This window comes from Aedes albopictus, chromosome 2 (genome assembly GCF_035046485.1).
Source record: "Aedes albopictus strain Foshan chromosome 2, AalbF5, whole genome shotgun sequence".
In the NCBI taxonomy this organism is placed as follows: domain Eukaryota; kingdom Metazoa; phylum Arthropoda; class Insecta; order Diptera; family Culicidae; genus Aedes; species Aedes albopictus.
Window position 1 is genome coordinate 3,976,894 of NC_085137.1, and position 21,527 is coordinate 3,998,420.

The 21,527-nt window shown below is 43.8% G+C and overlaps 2 protein-coding genes across 2 annotated transcripts; one reads left to right on the plus strand and one right to left on the minus strand.

The window, feature by feature from the left end:
- Positions 1–1,236: 1,236 nt before the first annotated feature.
- Positions 1,237–2,066, plus strand: LOC109404604 (rRNA-processing protein FCF1 homolog). Its single transcript, XM_019677507.3, has 2 exons — positions 1,237–1,374; positions 1,433–2,066. Exons 1-2 carry the CDS (start codon positions 1,372–1,374, stop codon positions 2,042–2,044), a joined length of 615 nt encoding a protein of 204 aa, XP_019533052.1. The 5' UTR covers positions 1,237–1,371; the 3' UTR covers positions 2,045–2,066.
- A 242-nt stretch (positions 2,067–2,308) lies between these two features.
- LOC134287351 (T-complex protein 1 subunit delta-like) lies at positions 2,309–21,377 on the minus strand. Its single transcript, XM_062849025.1, has 3 exons — positions 21,120–21,377; positions 4,007–4,059; positions 2,309–3,942 (listed from the first exon to the last, which is right to left on the minus strand). The coding sequence occupies exons 1-3, from the start codon at positions 21,223–21,225 to the stop codon at positions 2,500–2,502; spliced, it is 1,602 nt and encodes a 533-aa protein (XP_062705009.1). The 5' UTR covers positions 21,226–21,377; the 3' UTR covers positions 2,309–2,499.
- Between the last annotated feature and the right edge of the window lie 150 nt (positions 21,378–21,527).

Sequence of the window (21,527 nt, forward strand, 5' to 3'; positions counted from 1 at the left end):
CGCACGGAACTGCAAAAGTTGGGGTGTTTCTCTCTTCACTCTCTGACAACAATAGAAAGAGCGCATGAAAAGGGAGATGAAAAAGAACTCAAAATTGAGTTTAAAAGTACACTCAGAATCATAATAAAACACAAAAGGATTAAATTTTAAGCATTTTTATGATTCTCTTGATTTACGCAAGGCTCAGTTTAAGAAGTAATCAAATCAAACATATTATGTTAAACTGAGCTAGTATTGCGCAAGAATATTTTATTCAATGTTTAGTTAATCGTGCTCGAGCCAAAAAAAGTGCAACGGTCTTTTCTGCGGGATCGTTCCAATTTTCATACTTGTTTTCCGTAAAAATTATCGGATGTCAACGGAAGCAATTATAAATTACAGTTCCGGAACAAAGCGGAGCATCCAAATATAGTACAGGTAAGTGTGTACATACAACACTATCAGTTGTCTGGGCCGAAACAAAGCACGTTTTGTTCTATTCTCAGGACAAGAGCTGTGCAACTCCGGATACGACTGGGAGCACCGATATTACGGTAGTGATGGACATGGAGAATGCCGCGATGGAGGAAACCGTTCCAGTGATGGATTCCGCAGCGACGACGGCAGCGGTGGTCTCGGCGGTGGTAGTCCACCACCTAAATCATCAAGAATCGATCCGGCCGCAAGTAGGACAAGTTCCGCGAAATTAAGGACCGCTGCCGGTGTTGGTGCAAATAGACAAGCAGCGTAACGAGAATGACCAGAGTAACCTGCCGGTGATGAGAAATCAGTCGAACTTCACCCGGGCGCGAAAGATTGCCGAGCAGATTCAATTTTTTATCTAAATCAAATCGAATAAAGTTTTGCCTGGTTAATTTATTCTTAATGATCTTTTTTTTTCTAATTCAAAAACAACAACAAAACAATTTAAACACATCCTTGATAAATTCTGGTTAAACTAGCTCTAATATTTTCAACTTATACTGGAATTCGTTTTTATCAAAGTTATACTAGGTCAGTATAGCCCGCATATAAACCAAGCCTAGGGTCAACCAGGCGAAATTGATTTAGAGTGGGATTTATACTATTTAGTTTAGATTTTTTTCTGAGTGTACCTAATTTTGAGTTTTTCAGTTTCTCCGTGTACACGTCTCCTCCCTCGATTTACGTCGACGTTATTTTTCCGTGTCAGAAAGGCCTTTTGAAATGTCAACCCTGTTCGCCATAAAAACACCCTGCGATGTTTTTGACAGAAATCAGCCTGAAACAAAAAAAAAACAAAAACACCAACAAGACGTGGTTGTTGTGTTTTAGAAGGAAAACGTGTTGATTCTCCGAGTCACCCCGAGTTATCCGTGAAATTTGATTCAATAAACTAGTTTTCGTTTCAAAATGGTAAGTTAATCGACTAAAAATTTATAATTTGCCTCTACTTAATACGTACTATTTGTAGGCTAACAAAAAACTGAAGCTCAAACGGCTACATGGTCAGAAGGCGGCTCAACTGAAGAGGATGATCAAACCAACCGACAGCAGACTGAAAGAAGCCGATCGAGCGGTCTCCAAAAAGAAAAAATCCGGCGAAACCGAACGCCAGGTAATGGAGAAGCCCCAGGCCAGCTCGGCAATGTTCTTCCAGTACAATACGCAACTTGGGCCGCCGTACCACATTCTGGTGGACACCAATTTCATCAACTTCAGCATCAAGAACAAGCTGGACATAGTGAAGACCATGATGGACTGTCTGTATGCCAAGTGCATTCCGTATGTTACGGATTGCGTCGTGGGGGAACTGGAAAAGTTAGGTCAAAAGTATAAGCTGGCGCTGCGTATCATCAAAGACGCTCGGTTCGAGCGGATCAAGTGTATGCACCGGGGAACTTACGCCGATGACTGCCTGGTCCAACGGGTAATGCAACACAAGTGCTATATTGTGGCCACCAACGATAAGGACCTGAAGCGAAGGATCCGGAAAATTCCGGGGGTGCCCATTATGAATGTGGCCATGAACCGGTACGTGATAGAGCGGATGCCCGATGCGTTTGAACCGATGGCGAAGAAATAGATGTTGGCGTAAGAAGGTTAAATTGTTTTGTTATTTCCTTGGTGATTATCACTAGCCAATCTCTCAGAATTCTACATAATAAGGATTCTTCATTCCGTGAATAAAGTTGAAATTTATTGATTTAAAAAAGACGCATGGCAAAATAATGTAAAAATATTGGAAGCACATCTCGAAATGACTCAAGTTAACATCCCAATTTCGATTTTTAGAATTGCATCAAGTTCAAAATTGGATATCTTTCCACAAGAACAATCAACACTGACATACTGGTACAAGTTTTATTGTTATCATGTTAGCATTTCCAGAAAATACAAAAGTAATGTTCATACTTAGCGTGGTGATCTTCTCCAGAAAAAATCAATGGTTTTGGTGCGCGATGTGGGGGAAAACGGCGAAAGTTTTAAATTAATGAGAGTAGTTATAAGCAAGCACAGAAACAACACATGGAAATGGTTTTACTGCATCGTGTTGATGATATCGTCAATCTTAAGAATCGACCGAACCGTTTCCGAGGCCAAAGTGATCGACGAAGTGGACACCAGCAGCGGTTGCACCACGTTCTCCGCCAAAATATCGGTGATGGCTCCCTTGCGCACGTTAATTCCGGCATTCTTTTCACCTTGGGCGTGACGGTTGCGCAGCTCTGTAACGGTCGCGATCGGATTCAGACCGGCATTTTCGGCCAGGGTCGAGGGAATAACTTCCAGGGCATTGGCGAAACCCCGGAAACAGTAAGCATCCACGCCTTCCAGTGTCTGGGCGTGAGCGGCCAACTGAAGGGCCATTTCGATTTCAGGAGCACCGCCACCGGCAATCTGGGCGCGTTTCTTGACCAGGCATCGGACAACGCAGAGGGCATCGTGCAAGGAACGGTCGGCTTCTTCCAAGACCAGCTTATTCGAACCTCGAACAACAATTGAAACGGTTCTGCCCATATTCTGGATTCCGGTGACCTTGACAAATTTGCTGGATCCACTGGAAACCTCCTCAACCAGATCGGCGTTGACCAAATGTTCCGGCAGGAAATGATCCAACGAAGCAATGGGTCTGCAGTTCAGCGTTTTGCAGACAAACTCGATATCTTCACGTTCGACGTCTTTCACGACCATCACCTTGATCTTGTCCAGGAAGTGCAGGGCCAGATCCGAGACGGCGTCACGAAGGATCGACTTCTGAACCAACAGCACATTACAACCAGCCTTCTTAATCTGCTTCACGATGTTCAAAATGTAGGCACGTTCCTCCTTCAGCACGCGATCCATGGCGGCATAATCCGAAACGACAACGCTGTGGTCCATGTCGGTCTTCGGTGCTGAGATACAGAACTGGATCAGACCGATCTTCGCTTTTTCGACACGCTTCGGTCCATTGACACCACACGATCGCTGAGTAAACACCAACCCATCCACCAGCTCCGTATCTTCGATGGTTCCTCCCAAGCTGCGAATGATCTTCACGTTCTTCAGATCGCAGCCGCTCTCGTGTCCCGGTTCGGTGACCTTCAGAACTGCATCCACGGCGATCGGAGCCAGCTGGCTGCTGTGCTGCGAAACGACCTTCGAGTTGAGCGACGTGGAAGCACTCTTGATCAGCGATTCGCGATCGGTCAACTCGATCGGCCGGGACATCTCGGTCAGGATTTCAACCGCTTTGGCCGAACATTTCTGGAACGCGTCCGAAATGGCCGTCGGGTGGATTCCCATCTGCAGCAGCTTTTCCACGGCTTCCAGCAGAGCTCCGGCCACGACCACAACCGATGTGGTGCCATCTCCCGCTTCGACGTCCTGCGCCCGGGAGAGTTCGACCAACATCTTGGCCGCCGGATGGATCACGTTCATTTGCTTCAGAATGGTGGCTCCATCGTTGGTAATTGTGACCTCTCCGTTGCCGGCTTGAATCTGAAAAAATCGATTTATGATTAATTGGACGTTCCAACTACACCGTTACGGATTTTTCACATACCATTTTGTCCATACCACGGGGACCCAAGCTGGTACGAATCGCATCGCAGACAGCTGCGGGGGGAGAAAATAAAATATTAATAACATCATTCTAGATCGGGCTAAGATAGTTAGCTTAACTTTTGTCTGACTGTACATACCACTATTCGTACCTCCATGATTGATCCGAACTTATATAAATTGCGCTTGCACTCCACAAGAATAAGAGTTGGGACACTCCACTTCTTCTCAAAGTACAAGTTTAGCAGCTCATACATATCTCTGATCAATAACGGTGCCGGCCAAGTATAGTTACAGTCAGTTGAAAAAGAAAAAGAATGTTTGCACGTGATAATTGTGATCCTAGGGTTTTTATCTAATTCCCGTCTATCAAAGCACCGACCAAAAATAACCTCGTCTAACGCCTCATGCTCAATCATACTATCATTTACTTATTTATAAATTAGTTTCCATATCATGTAAAAATACTGTAAAAGAACTAAGAGTTCCTTAAAACAATAGGATAGTATAATTATTCCTTGAATTCTGTTTCCGTCTGGTCCACGTCTATTTTGGGCACAACCAGAATTCATTTCCCGGCACACCTACTACGTGACACTATGGTACATTGGATGGTCAAAAATTATGATTCAAAAACTCGGTCAAATTCTTTGCAATGTGTAATGTATAATGTGTGCAACAAGTTTTAAAAATGGATGGATAAGCTTTAGAATTACGACCAAAATGATTCTCACGCTGAGCATCATATGGGCGTATCTACAATGATCGATTTTCTCTTTGGTTAATAACTTTTCCAGCAAATCATTTTTGGTTATTTTTTGTTGTTTTGGGTAGTAAAAGAAAAAATCAAAACAATATCATCATTAGATATTACTCAGTGAAGTACCCAAGATCATAATTAGCTATTGGTTTGTTTGACACAAGAGATAAAAGATCAAAAATAAGATCAAAAATTAATATGGGAAAGAACATAATAATATCTCATTTAGATATTATAAGATCAAACTAATATTGTGCCTTGCAAGATAAATCCGCGAAACGCGTTTGTCTTCTTATTTTCCATCAAGTTGTCAAAATATGATCGCACCACTATGAGCGACCTGTTGGTCAAAAATTCTGTATGCGGCGCTAATATCAAATCCACATGAGGCTGCGGCGATATAACCGCGAGGAGATGCACGCGATACAGACGCAATGTCGAAATGGAAAAGGTCAAGCCGCATCCTCCTGCAGCATCACTATCATCACCTGTTTGCCTTTGTGCTCACTTTTGTTTTGATCTAGGATAGGATGTGACACCTGCAACTTCTCTGTCTAATTTCACAGCTTGCTGTCTTGTTTTTTCCGCGTTGCTAAGATTATTGGTCCCCAAATTGGTCTCTTTTAGGCTGACTAGTTGTCGTATCCTATCCTAGGTTTTGATGTGAACGGCCTGACGGCTGATGCGATGCTGCTGGGTGGGTGACAGTATCTGTTCGATTTTGACATTGCGTCTGTATCGCGGGCATCTCCTAGCGGCCATATCGCTGCCGCCCAATGTGGATTTATTATGAGCGACGCAATATCAGGGGGAGATCTGGGATGTAGAACATCAAACAAATATCAAACAATGATTATATGATCTTGTGATTTATGAGTAATGACATCACCACTGCACTATGACTCATATGGGGGCTTAGAGGGGGGAGGGGGGTTCTGAAAAGTGTGACAAGCAATGTACTAATGTCGTTTTCGTTTTTGCGACGGTGCTACACCGCTTCGTGCTACACTTTTCACTGGAAAAACGAACATTTTCGGTGCAGCTGCGTTAGTGTGCGTTAATAGAGACCAAAATATTGACAGCTTTGCAAACGCTGATTGGTGGACACGGTGCGCACCTCCTACACTCTCGAATTTTTGAGTGCTGCACTATCTTGAGGGCCCATATAGCCGAGGCGGTAAACGCACGGGTATTCAGCATGACCATGCTGAGGGTGACGGGTTCGATTCCCGGTCGGTCCAGGATCTTTTCGTAAAGGAAATTTTCTTGACTTCCTTGGGCATAGAGTATCTTCGTGCCTGCCACACGATATACACATGCAAAATGGTCATTGGCAGAGGAAGCTCTCAGTTAAAAACTGTGGAAGTGCTCATAGAACACTAAGCTGAGAAGCAGGCTTTGTCCCAGTGAGGACGTTACGCCAAGAAGAGGAGAGAGGAGAGGACTATCTTGAGCGGTGCAGAAAAAGTGCTACACCGGGATTAGCACGAAAATCATAAACGAACATTTTCGGTGCAAAAGTGCTGCACCGGTGTAGCATAGTGTGGGACACGCTTGTATGGAAAAAATAAATCCTCGCTCCGGTCGCCTTTTTAGATCCCATTTAGGCCCCATATGAACTGTACAAAATTTCAGCGCAATCGGTGAAACTATAATTTAGCGCAAGCGGTTCAAAGTTTGCATAGGATTTACTATGGGAAAAGTTACACTTTCAAACAAAAATCCCAGAGGTCGCCCTTTGTCTCCTTAATTCAAATCGATCAACGCTTCTTGTAGAAATAACATTTTTGCAATTTCTCATCGTAATAGGCTATTTTACCACACGCAAATCTACCAGGAAAAGGCCTACTTTCCCACACCAAATTCGCAGTGCTGTAATGGTTCATTACAGCACTGATTTGCGTTGCGTAATGAACCATTACAGCACTGTTTTGAGTTTTGATCAACTTCTTGATGCTTTCTGGATGCAGGTTTGAAAATTTGTGACAACTGCACAGCATAACCTGCTATGATCAGAATGTCTTAAACATGGCTATGTACATCAGTGTGCAGTTTGATGAAAAAGTTTAGTTAAAAACTATCCTCAAGTGGTAATTTATGAAATTGCAAAAAACGTTGTACGCAACTCGGTGCAGAACTCGATTTTTACAGCACTCGTCGTAATTATCCAACTCGGCAAGCCTCGTTGGATAAATGTACGACTCGTGCTGTAAAAATCTTCATTCTGCACCTTGTTGCGTAAACTACTATTATGAAACTTTCCTTCGAAGACCGCAAAACGATTGGATGGTTGTGGAAAAAGTTATTGATTTATTACCGATTAGTGAACCAACGAACGGCTTTTTGTTTTGTTTTATCAGCAGCACTGCTGCTGCCGCTGTTGCATGGGGTGGCGGGAGGCATCACCACCCCCAGAAATAGCAGCAGCCAAGGCAGCAGCTACAGTGCTGCTAATAAAACAAAACAAAAAGCCGTTCGTTCAATCACTAAACGGTAATAAATCTATAACTTTTTCCACAAGCATCCAACCCCGAATAACCTACACTGAAAAAAGTTTTCACATTGTTATCATCTGATTTTCACATGGACTGTTTTCATACGCGTATCCATTGAATTTTATGGGAATATCACATAGATTTTGCGAAGTTATGTGATTTTCCAATAGAAGTTATGTGATTTATACCGTATTGATTTCATGTGGAATTTCCAAAGAAATTTTCATCGGAAAATCCAATAACAGTTATATAGCCAGCGGCGTCTCGTCCATAGGTCCACTGCGTGCACTACACAGTTGACAAAAAATAAAATAAATATAATTTATAAACTCTCCATTCGACCCTTTTGATGTTCACAACTTTTAGTGAACAAATCAGTGTGAGATATCAGTACGTATTCATTAGGAATCTAGTCAATTTTCCAACCCAATCTCACTGTGCCACCACCTGTGAGAAGCGCACATGTGAGAGCATCGCCAAAATACATCTCGCCTCAGTTCACTTCCAGCAGTACACGGGAGCACTGTATATGCATACAAGAACTGTGTTTACTTGTGTTGAACTGTTCTGTGCTGCATTGGCAATGTATTAGTAAAATTTTGGTTCACTTCTTCCAATGGACTTATCCACCGATGAACCAAATTCATCGCGGTCCGAGAATTTTGACACTAGAGCGGGGTCTGTTCCAATCAGAATCGTCCAATTCTGATTGGAACGGCCCCGCTCTAGAGTCAAAATTCTCGGACCGCGATGAATTCGGTTCATCGGTGGATAAGTCCATGGACGTGGGCCTCATCGGTGGTGGAGGAAAGGGAAGATTGTTTGCTTGCTCTCGCGGGCAGCTGCACACCAAATTTTGGATTTCTCATCCAGCAAAATAATTTGCTGGATGTACATCAGCAAAATATATTTTGCTGAGAGATCAGTGATGACAACTGATAAATCAGCAAACATTATAATCACTGGATAATCAGCAACATACCTGTCAAACACTTACAGTTTCCCAAAAATTATTACGCACGCACTCTCACTTCAAGCACCTTCAAGGTTAATTAAAAGGAATGCATAAGATTTCCAACGGAAAAGGACGTCGGAAGCAGCTAAAGTAATGTGCCACACTTATAATGAACATTTTCAGTGCTGTTGCACTGCAGGAACACTGAATTTTATTGATTATTTAAAGTTTATTCTCTCGCAAAACAAAAAAAAAAACAAAAAAATCCCGCCGGAATTGAGCGCGGACAAAATTACTGGTCAACCAGCAAAATATGCTGTCAAAACGCATTGCTGAGTAGCCAGCAAAAACTTTTTGCTGGATGGATTGCTGTATTTACAGCATGTCAAAAACCAGCAAAATTTTGCTGGTTTTCAGCGAAATGAAAATAGTGTGTGCTAAATTTGGCAACGTCGCATTTGAGCTATAGCTATACGATGCTTTAGCAAGAGAGCCACGCGGAGAAAGAGCGAAGCGGTTAGCCGTCCAGTCACTCTTTCGGCATGCGTGCATGGTTTTTGGTGGACTTGAATGCGTGGAATTTTCATTCAGTTCTAGTTGCGCGTCGCGTACCGTTTCATTTTCCTGCAACATTCAAGGGAAAATGCAGCACAATATCGTAGACAATCTACTCCCGCAATTCGTTTGCCAGGGGGTCAATTGAGGACTTCTCGAACGCTTTAAGCAGAATAACCTCTTCGATTGAGTGTGCTCAGATTTGTACTTTTAAATCCGCCCTCTAATGCATATCCTTGGACAGATATGCGTATTTTGACTACAGTCATAGCTCAATCACACGGGTCAATTCCATTTGAATGGCATGGAGAACTGGCTGACTAATAATAATTGTTACCGAGCGACCCATAACTGTGCAATGGTTGTTCCACTTCTTCCTCAGTGTCAGTTATCCACTTCTGAGTTGATTCCTCGAAGTTCAAAAGCTATTCCGAAAAAAAAACCCTAAACAATTGGTGGGCAATGGCTACTCTCGTTTCTCCAATTTAAATAAAGTCCAGCCGATCAATGAGCTGATATTTTTTTTTTGGAAAAACATTTCCGAGATAAGGACATATTTTCGGTTGCAATGGGCGAGCAAAGGCTGAAGAGGCTTGTACTGATGGCGGTAGAACACCCCCTGTTTAATCAATTGAAATAACAAAGCAGTTTTATCGAGCGGAGTGCAGGTTCCTGCTGTTTTCCATTTGCACTACAGTCCATTGTGAAAACTTTTCAAGTGCACAGTGAGCTCTACAGGTCACGAGACGCCTCTGTATATAGCCAAACTAATGGAAATTTTCCATGTGATATATGATTTATTTTTACGACTCGATACAATCGGCAAAGACTCACGCGACGAAATAAGGACTACGATTGGAAACTTGGAACATGGAATTGCAAATCACTAGGTTTCGCAGTATGTGATAGGATAATCTACGACGAACTACATCCCCGCAACTTCGACATCGTGGCGTTGCAGGAACTTTGTTGGACTGGACAGAAAGTGTGGAAAAGCGGGCATCGAGCGGTTACCTTCTACCAAAGCTGTGACACCACCAATGAACTGGAAACAGGATTTATAGTGTTGGGCAAGATGCGACAACGTGTGATCGGGTGGCAGCCGACCAACGCAAGGATGTGCATGTTGAGAGTTAAGGGCATCATCAACGTCCACTGCCCACACGAAGGGAGACCTGATGACGAGAAAGAAGCGTTCTACGCAGTTAGAGCAAACATACGATGGTTGCTCGCCGCGTGACTTGAAGATCGTTGTCGGCGACATGAACGCGCAGGTAGGAAGGGAGGAAATGTACAGACCGGTAATCGGGCGAAACAGCCTGCACGCCGTATCGAATGATAACGGCCAGCGAAGCGTAAACTTTGCAGCCTCCCGTGGTATGGTAGTCCGAAGCACCTTCTTCCCCCGCAAAGATATCCACAAAGCCACCTGGAGATCACCCGACCACCAAACAGAAAACCAAATCGACCACGTTCTAATCGACGGTAAATTCTTCTCAGATATAACCAACGTCCGCACATACCGCAGTGCGAATATAGATTCGGATCACTACTTAGTCGCTGTATGCATGCGCTCAAAACTTTCGACAGTTATCACAACGCGTCGAAGTCGAACGCCGCGGCTCAACATCGAGCAACTTCGTAACGTAGAAGTGGCTCAAGACTACGCGCAGCAGTTAGCAGTGGCCCTACCAACGGCAGAGCAGCTTGGCGCAGCTACACTTGAAGATGGCTGGAGGGACATCCGATCCGCCATAGGTAGTACCTCGGCTACAGCACTAGGCTTCGCGACTCCGAATCACAGAAACGACTGGTACGACGGCGAATGTGAACAGTTGAAAAACGAGAAGAATGCAGCATGGGCGAGAATGCTGCAACACCGTACGAGAGCGAATGAGGCACGTTACAAACAGGCGCGGAACAGGCAGAACTCAGTCTTCCGGATGAAGAAGCGCCAGCAGGAAGAACGAGATCGCGAAGCGATGGAAGAACTGTACCGCGCTAAGGACACACGAAAGTTCTACGAGAAGCTGAACCGCTCGCGCAGAGGCTTTGTGCCACAAGCCGACATGTGCCGAGATAATCACGGGAATATTCTCACGCGCGAGCGTGAGGTGGTCGAGAGGCGGCGGCAGCATTACGATGAGCACCTTAATGGCGACGTTGCAAGTACCGAAGGTGGCGTGGTAACAGATCTAGGAGTATGTGCACAGGACGAAAAACTTCCGGCCCCTGACCTTCAAGAGATTGAGGAGGAGGTTGGCCGGTTGAAAAACAACAAAGCCGCTGGAGCAGATCAACTACCAAGCGAGCTTCTAAAATACGATGGAGAAGCACTGGTGAGAGCACTACACTGGGTCATTACCAAGATTTGGGAGTAGGAAGTATTACCGGAGGAATGGATGGAAGGTATCGTTTGTCCCATCTACAAAAAGGGCGACAAGTTGGATTGCGGCAACTACCGCGCGATCACACTACTGAGCGCTGCCTACAAGATACTGTAAGCAGGAGTCCGGGTAGGTGAAACGAAACGCAGTGTCTTCACAAGAGATCGCTTTATTTGTACTTCTCCCGATCAGCGCCTAACTCGAACTGAACTGCCGTTACACACTCAAAAAGAATCCTGCCACTGTCTGATTATAATAGGGTAGTTCATATTCAATAGGGTGGATTGAAATTTCCTTTTTCTCTAAAAGCTTACAGCTCGGCCATCCTGTACTTCAATCATTCATCTGGAAAACAAATCACAAGTCACTATCATCCTCCAAGTATTCCACATCTTCATATTCTAATTCTGATTCCTGATCTTCTTCTAAGTATTCTACATCCTGGTATTCTATTTCCTCATTTTCAGCTTTCATGTTATCCTCGCTACTGACTACTTGTTCACTTTCCTTCTGTATGTAATCGCTCTTTGCACCCCTCTGGTAAAGACGCATGTTCATTGGGTCAAATATTCCCTCAAATCGCAAACCTGACACCTGAAACTCATCCAGATCACCCACCACGTAGCGGTTATTGTTCAGAACCTTTTTCACCTCGTATGGTCCACGATACTTCGGCTTCAACTTGTTTCGCTCTCCTACAACCCCGACTCTTCTCAACATCACCAAATCACCCTTTTGGTAGTACGTGCTTCTATTGCAGTGTTTATCGTAAACCATTTTATTATACTGCTGTTGCCGCTTGTTGTTCTGACCTGCATTCTCACGAAGCTCACTCAGATCTCGAACTTCTGCCTGATTTATTTCCTGCAAATACTGAGTCAGGTCGTTGTCCACGCGCCGTCGCTGCTCTGTCCCAAAAAGTAACATGGCTGCAGTAGTTCCAGTTGAACGGTTCACGGTGTTGTTGAGGAGAAATTCTGCATCCGTTAAGACAGAGTCCCAGTTACGTCCTGTTTCTTCAACCAATTTACTTATTAGTGGCATCATGGTTTTATTGTACCGCTCTACCTGTCCATTAGCTTTTGGACAAGCAGACGCTACCTTGACGTGTTTGACACCGTGATCCTTAACAAAGTTCTCAAAAGCGTTAGAAGTAAAGGCAGTTCCACGATCAGAAATTATAACCTTCGGGGCCGAATAAGCATGAAAATAGTTCCGCAAACTCTTCATCACTTCCGTAGTCTTTGTTGTTTTGGTGGGATACAGCTTGATAAATTTGGTACAAGCATCTACAACGGCCAACACGTACTCATTTTTCCCTTTACTTCTCTCAAGTGGACCGAGATGATCTATGTGCAGAACTTCAAAGGGTACCGCTGGTTTGTCGACATTATTAAGAACTCCATCGTAACGTTTATTCCGAGGATTGTAAGCGATGCACGTTACACATGATTTGATATGGTCCTGCACCTGTTCCCGCATTCGGGGAAACCAGTATGTCCTTCGTATTAACCCACAAACCTTGTCAACGCCGAAATGCCCCATTTCATTGTGGAACTTGTTAATCACTGACTGAACCATTTGAACCGGAACATACAACAACGAATTTCGACCCACAACCTTGTACAAAATAGCGTCACGAATTTCATAGTCCTTCATCAACCCGGCAGTAATAGCATCCTTGAGTTTTACAACCTCTGAATCTCGCAACTGAGCCACATACAGAGCATCTTCAAACAGTGTTGATTGGTCTTGTCGGTCTTCCTCTTCAACCAAGTAAACGTTGGCTCTCGACAAAGCATCCGCATGCTGCATTCTAGTTCCAGGCCGGTGGACAATTTCAAAATCAAACTGTTCTATGAACATAGACCACCGTGCGATCTTCGAATTAACTTCACGTTTCTCCAAGGTGTGTTTCAACGAATTACAGTCTGTTACTATCTTGAATCGCAAACCAAAAAGATAAGTTCGGAAACGTTGCAGACAATACACGATAGCGAGCGTCTCCAATTCGAAGCTGTGGAGCTTCGATTCCGTAGGGGAAGATTTTCTACTGTGGTACATTACCGGATGCATAAGACCATCATCCGCTTGCCGTTGTAGAAGGACACCTCCAAAACCCGACGAACACGCATCCGTGTGGAGTTCTGTTTCCGCGGTAGGTGAATAAATTCGTAGCACTGGTTTTGATATTAACGCGTCCTTCAAGTTTTCAACAGCCTGGATATGCTCAGCAGTCATAATGAAATCTTTCTCTTCCTTAAGCAGTTCATACAACATACCCGCTTGAACATTGAAGCCTTTAATAAACTTCCTGAAATAATTCACCAAACCTAGAAACCGCTGAAGGCTTTTCCGATTGCTAGGAATAGGGAAATCACGTATAGACTGCACGTGCCTGTCGCTTGGTTGAATTCGATTGAACTGAACATCATATCCCAAATGTTCAACCTTTGTCTTGACAAACTGACATTTAGAAAGTTGCAACTCCAAATGGTTATCGGAAAGAGTCTCCAAAACTCTCTGCAGGGTTTGAAAGTGTTCATCGATAGACTTAGACGCAATCAACATGTCGTCAATAAAAACAATAACACTACCATCGCGAATAAAGGGGTCCAAAACTTTAGTAATAAACTTAACGAAAATCGCGGGGGAGTTCGCATATCCGAATGGAAGGCGGTTAAATTCGTATTGACCACTATCTGTAACGAACGAAGTATACTTCTTACTATCCTCTGTCAGTTCAACATGGTAGAATCCATTCTTCAAGTCCAACGACGTGAAATAACGCTTCCCTTGTAGCCTCATGATCTGGTCTTCGATGATAGGCATCGGGAAATGATTTCTTTCCACGATTCGATTCAGAGGTCGGTAATTTACGCACATTCTTAAGGAATTGTTCTTCTTTCTGGTCAACACTACCCTTGAGGTATACGGCGATTCACTTTCCCGAATTATCCCTTGTTCCAACAAACTACCAACCATCTTATCAAGTTCACCTTTCTCCCAAACACTGAGTCGCTGAGGAGTTGCAGTAAATATCTTATCTTCCTTCAATCGTATCTCAGCCTGATACCTTACCAAAGGTTTGTCAGGACGAGGTCTGTTGAAATAACTGTTTCCCAATAATTCCTCCAATTTGACCGACAAACATCGAGTCTCACCACTGTCCCCTACATCAAGACTCATACCACTATGGTCTATCAGGTACGATTCGTCGAAGCCTCCGAACATGGACCAATCATGACTGTGCGTATCACCAAGAGGGAAGTGCAGATATTGTATGCGATTGTCTCTCAGAAAGCTCCTACCTAAAAGCATATCTACCTGCATCGTGTCGTCAGCAACAACCAAAAAGCTTACTGCCATTTCTTTGTCTCTTATGCGTAAGATTGTTCCTAACTTGCCTAGTATTTCAAGTTTTGAATTGTTCATACCTACAACCTCCTGAACATTTTCGCGAAGAGTGATAGCAGCCGATAACAATTTACGTTTTATTAAATTCACATAGCTACCTGTGTCGACCAGCGCCATGGTACGGAATCGTTCGCCAGCTGCTTCAACGTCCACTTCGACCAAAGAGGATCCATCCATCTCGAGAACATCATCGCCGCCGAAAACCGCGTTGACTGAGTTGCGCCCCACGGTTCTAGTTGGAATCTGGTTCGTCTCAAACTGTTTCGATGAATTCGTCACCACCGTGCACTTTTCCGCCGTGTGTCCCACCTTCATGCACTTGCTGCATCGTTCACGGCGCTGCGGCTTGGGGCAATCAATTGACCTGTGCCCCGTTTCACGACAGTTGAAACAGACAGTTTCACCGCCAGAAAAACTGGCTCCTGATCCCATCGTCGTCGTCTTGGAGATCCGCAGCGTAGCTGATGAATTTCGAGCAGAAATCATGCTTAGGTTTGATGAAATCCACTTGATATGTTGCAGTAGGTCGAGTGTCGAAACATATTGTCGTGCCAACAGACTCGGATAAACTGGGTCGTTTCGAAGTCCCTTAATAATGTACTTGAGAGTAGCCGAAGTACTAAAATCTTCTTGCTGCGCTAGAGCATCCACGCGATAGACGAACGATTCGTACGATTCATCCCTTTCCTTTCGCATCTCTTCGAGCTGTCGGTGAATGTCCGCCTCGTCAAAAGTCTCCGGGAATGCAACGATCAAGTGCTGCTTGAATTGCGTCCAGTTGAATATTTTTTCTTCGTATCGCCGGTACCAACTGGCTGCCGCTCCGCTGAGTCGTGTTGTTCCATACAGTAGGCACATCTGCTCCGTCCATCCGTACAGGATTCGAAAATGATCAATTCGCCGCAACCATTTGGCAACACCGTCTCCTTCCGAAAATTCTGGAATTAGTCTTCCAAGGTCGTGTGGGTGCGGTGCAAAAGTATGGGTTTGCGTCACTTGTTGCACACATACATCCGCCTCTCGCTTCATTGCCGTCGATGGTTTATCGTCATCCACCACTGCTCTCACGTCGAAAAACGTCGCCTCTTCTTCTTCTTCCATGTTGCCAACGCGTTTGGCGGTCTGGCTCCGGGTCACCGGCATCGTGTTGAAAGTTCCGGATATCGTCGTCCTCCCAGAGCGTCGGAGTCACCGTCACCGAAACTAACTTTTCACTGCCGGTCGGATCCCACTTCTGAAACTGTAAGCAGGAGTCCGGGTAGGTGAAACGAAACGCAGTGTCTTCACAAGAGATCGCTTTATTTGTACTTCTCCCGATCAGCGCCTAACTCGAACTGAACTGCCGTTACACACTCAAAAAGAATCCTGCCACTGTCTGATTATAATAGGGTAGTTCATATTCAATAGGGTGGATTGAAATTTCCTTTTTCTCTAAAAGCTTACAATACTCTCTCAAATTTTATGCCGCCGTTGTAACACGACGAAATGAACATCTCTAACCTGAGGACCATCGAACAATCATCTGCCAGAATGGTCTCGGGATCAGTGTTGGTTTGAACCGAGTTCAGAACGGTCGCCAGTTAAAAGCGCTCTTTGATTTAATAGTCTATAATCTGTACTATATTAAAATCAGTTTAAGGACAAGGTATTTGGAGTACATTGCTCAAAATTTCTAGAGCACCGTTTTTTAGAACCGTTGAACGGATTTGGATTAAAATGCATCACGCTGTTGACAATCACTGAACAATTAGCGTGATGCATTTGCATCCAAATCCGTTCAACGATTCTAAAAAACGGTGCTCTAGAAATTTTGAGCTATGTACTCCAAATACCTTGTCCTTAAATAAAGATTCATTATGGAAGCAAATCGTTCCAACGTGGGGGCTCAACCGGGATCAACCATCGACTTCCATCTCAACACGTATTTATCATCACTTGAACGTCGATTGTCTAAACTTGAAAGTGCTATCAACAAGATAGAGCGCATTTTCTGCAAGATCTTTAACAAAGATCTAACTGATGAGTGCGATATCCCCGAAACAACAGCGACTGCGGCAGCCGAGAGCACTAGTCCGTGTACACCGACCGACGAGAAATCAAATGAAGAAGGGAAGAATATGATGATACCCTCCGCTTCTGTATCAACCTCTACCGAGAGTAGAACAATAGTTGTCAATTCGAGCACGTTTGCCAAGCCTCGATACGACGGGCGGTGTGAGTACAGTAGACGTTCGATAACTGCAACATGTTTACGTTTCACTTACCGAATGAAATTCGATAACTGCAACAACTGACAAACGTCACATAACTGTCAGTTGCTGCAGAATGCAATCAATGTGCACACGGGAAAACGAAATAACTCAAAATCGAGTTAAAAATTACGCATAACGAAGTACTGTTCAAACACTACTGGTTTGGATACAGTAGACGTTCGCTCGGTGCAAACGCTTTAACTGCAATGCTTTTTAACTGCAAGTCCGCTAAGTGCAACAATTTTGCAGTTATCGCACCGCTATCCGTCAAAATGAAATGTCAACAGCAATGCGATGTTTTACGCATGCACTTTTGTTGCAATGCGATGTTTTTCGTATGCACATTGGTTGCATTCTGCAACAACTGACAGTTATGTGACGTCTGTCAGTTGTAGCAGTTATCGAATTTCATTCGGTAAGTGAAACGTAAACATGTTGCACTTATCGAACGTCTACTGTACTTTTCTGTTCTTGTTTTTGAATACATTTTACCTAACTTGAAGGTATATTCAGAACACTGCCTTTTGAGTTAATTGGGAGTTGTGACGTTTTCGATTTTGTTTTTGCCTCGTTTCTTTAAGAGTATCCAAAACTGAGAGTTGGGCCTTGACTCAATTTTGGATGAAAATTTCAATCAAGCGCCATTATTCATTTTATTCTCGTCATAAACAAAATGCGGGTGAACCAATAAAGTCGCAGAGCGAAGCAATAATGATGGTAAGTTGTTCGTTGTCATTTTTACTTTCAATTTATGCTAATTTATCATCAATTAACTTTTAGGACACCCACCAAAAACCCGATTCAAAATGAACAACCAAGCATCCTTGGCACTTCATCTTCCGGAGCAAAACATCTGGAGGAATACTCAAATTACGATCTGAACGGTGAGTGAAATTTAGCTTATAGCTTATAGCAAGGTTTATTGTAACGAAAATATATCCCTTCACTAAACAGGCTTTCAATGATTGGATCATTTTGGGGCACGGAAGCAACTGCCAAGGAAACCGGTGGCAACATCCCGAGCATCATAAAGGATCCGGACGACTGCCCAGAAAACTTAAACATAAGAAATAAATATGTGAATTACTATTGTATTGTGATTGTGAAATTTAATAAACACAAAGTTTTTATTTATGTACTTTTCTTTACCATAAAAACAAAGAAAATCCGCAAAACCCGATTTTTTTTCGAAAATCCAGCTTCAGCGAAAGACTTGATATTGAGTAGTTTATATCCAATGACGACTTATTGCAAAACAGTTTAAATTTACGCAAACCGAAGTTATCGTAAAATAACTCAAATTTGGGTTTTTCACAAATAACTCAAATTTGACTGGTTTTACTTAGGTGTCAAGATGGATGAAAAAGACCTAATTTTGAGTTATTTCGTTTCCCCGTGCATACGGAAAACATCGCACTGCAACAAAAGTGCATGCGAAAAACATCGCATCGCTGTTGACATTTCGTTTTGACGGATAGCGGTGCGATAACTGCAAAATTGTTGCACTTAGCGGACTTGCAGTTAAAAAGCATTGCAGTTAAAGCGTTTGCACCGAGCGAACGTCTACTGTACTTTACTGCTGCAGAATTTTTGAAACGTTTCGATCGTTATGCGCGTGCTAATGAGTTGCTGCTAACTGACGAGGATCGCATTGAAGCCGTAAGCGATTGTCTGCAAGGGGAACCGAAGCTGTGGTGCCGTGCTTTTAGGTATAGGTTCAACAGCTGGAAGAATTTTGAATGCTTGTTTTTGGCGAGGTTCTGGGGTTGTCAAGAACAACGTAAGTTCATGGATAAACTGCTACACGGAAAATATGTACAAAAGGGGAAAAGAAGTCGCATGGCTGCGTATTTTTCCCGCTTTTTGATAAATGCACAGCAACTACAACTACCGCCAATAGAAGATAGATTGATCCGAATCATCATGGGACATTTTCCACCAAAAATACATAAGCTGCTGGTATACAGTAGTGACATTGGATCTGCATACAACATTCTTGTTACCATGGACCAACACAACAACGGATCTTCAGAACTTCTGTTGTCCAGATGTTCGCCATCCGCCAGGTGTTGCAGAAATGCCGCGAATACAACGTGCCCACACATCACTTGTTCATCGATTTCAAATCGGCGTATGATACAATCGATCGAGAACAGCTATGGCCAGTGAATCAAAATTCAACCATCGCGCAACAATAATGACAATGTCGCAACCTGTATTTGTTGCGACAAAACAACCCATGCGACATAAGTTTGTCCCAACTTGAAAATAATGGGATTAACATCGTACACCACGAGTTTAGAGATTTTTAAGCCTTGCATTGCGATTTTCGAACGGTAACTTCGAGCCGGTAAACACTGCAACTCTGTTGAAGCTCTATCATCAAACAGTTTCGACTTTGGGTTAGTAATAATTGATTATTCACGAGTTGAAAAGTACGCAACAAATTCAGCTTCCGTTGTGTCTGCAACAAAAAAAATCGAGATCATGTCATTATCTGCCACCAGTAGGGATAAAGACTAATCGTCGTATCTTCTTTGTTGCTTGTTTTGTGCCTCTTTTGTCTGACAATTCTCTTCACTGGCTATGGCAGATTATGCACGAATACGGATTCCCGGATAAACTGATACGGTTGATCAAGGCGACGATGGATCGAGTGATGTGCGTAGTTCGAGTATCAGGGACACTCTCGAGTCCCTTCGAATCTCGCAGAGGGTTACGGCAAGGTGATGGTCTTTCGTGCTTGCTGTTCAACATTGCTTTGGAGGGTGTAATAAGAAGAGCGGGGATAAACACGAGTGGGACGATTTTCACGAAGTCCGTTCAGCTGCTTGGTTTCGCCGATGATATTGTTATTATTGCTCGTAAATTTGAGACGATGGCGGAAACGTACATCCGACTAAAGAGTGAAGCCAGGCGAATCGGATTAGCCATTAATGTGTCGAAGACAAAGCACATGATGGCAAAGGGCTCCAGGGAGGAATCAGCGCGCCCGCCACCCCGAATTTATATCGACGGTGATGAAATCGAGGCGGTTGAAGAATTCGTGTACTTGGGCTCACTGGTGACCGCCGACAACGACACCAGCAGAGAAATTCAGAGGCGCATTGTGGCAGGAAATCGTGCCTACTTTGGACTCCGCAGAACTCTACGATCGAATAAAGTTCGCCGTAACACGAAGTTAACCATCTACAAAACGTTGATTAGACCGGTCGTCCTCTATGGGCACGAAACATGGACCCTACGTGCAGAGGACCAACGCGCCCTTGGAGTTTTCGAACGGAAGGTGTTGCGTAACATCTACGGCGGAGTGCAGATGGAAGACGGGACGTGGAGAAGGCGAAAGAACCACGAGCTGCATCAGCTGCTGGGAGAACCAACCATCGTCCATACCGCGAAAATCGGGAGGCTACGGTGGGCGGGTCACGTCATCAGGATGTCGGATAGCAACCCGGCTAAAATGATTCTCGAGAGTCATCCGACCGGTACAGGAAGACGTGGAGCGCAGCGATCTAGGTGGGTCGACCAAGTGGAGGACGATCTGCGGACCCTACGCAGAGTGCGGAACTGGAGACAAACAGCCATGGACCGAGTGGAATGGAGGCGGCTACTATGTACAGCAGAGGCCACCCCGGCCTTAGCCTGACCGGTAAGGTAAGTAAGTCAGTTGATTTTCAGTCAAAATTTTCAGTGACAGAAAAATGAATGCATACTTAAGTAATAAAATTCAATCACCAAAATTAATTTTATGTTGATCCCTCAGAATTTTCAAGACTCACATTGATAGCACTCATTGACAATGAAAAATTTAAATTCTGAAACTAACTGTAACATTTTGGTTTTGACCATGTTGTATCTGGGTAAAACCACAGTGCGTAGACGGAAAAATAATTTGTTATCATCTGACTCACCTTCTTTGAGGTTAAGAGTAAACTAGAGTCGGAAAATCGCAATTTCAATGAAAAAACAATCGAACAGACAAAATTATTGCAAAATATAAGAGTTACGGAGTATTTACCCTAAAATCCTATTCGGAAGATTCTAATTTCACATTGGAGTCCAAAAATATATGAATATAAGAATCTTCCAGAAGAGATTCAAAAGATTGGGAAATGAATGACTTCGATCAGAATAAATTTTTGAACATTATTCATCCATTTTTACAATCTTGAACCGCTTATTCGACAGTAAATCATTCTAGATCAATCTCTAAAGCCATCGATTTTACGATTTTACTCATATCCCTAAAACAGTACAATTTCAATGAATTTCACCGTCCACCCACTCACTCACCCTTGGCTGCATTGATGTTGCTCTGGCGGATGTCAGCCGGTTTGCTTTTGTCCTTGTAGGCCTGGCCCTGGGGCTTGCCGGCGCGCATCGCTGGTTTCACGACCATTTTTACTGCTCAAAGTGAATGCTTCCGGTGGAAAACGGGAACGGAACGCGGATATTGATGCAAATTTTCCGGATTTTCTTCGCAGCAAAAACACAGAACGCGTGCACCGCAGCTTGTTCGGTTTTCTGACAGGGGAGAATCACCGCACAGAAAAGAAACATGAAAAATCAGTGAAAAATGTGTTCTTCTTCTTGTTGGTGGTGGTGTTTTGCGAGTGCGATGATTTTCATCTGTCAGAGGGATAGGAAACTAGCGCCATAAAATGGAGCTGCGAGCGATCGGCTCAGAGATCTACCGCATCT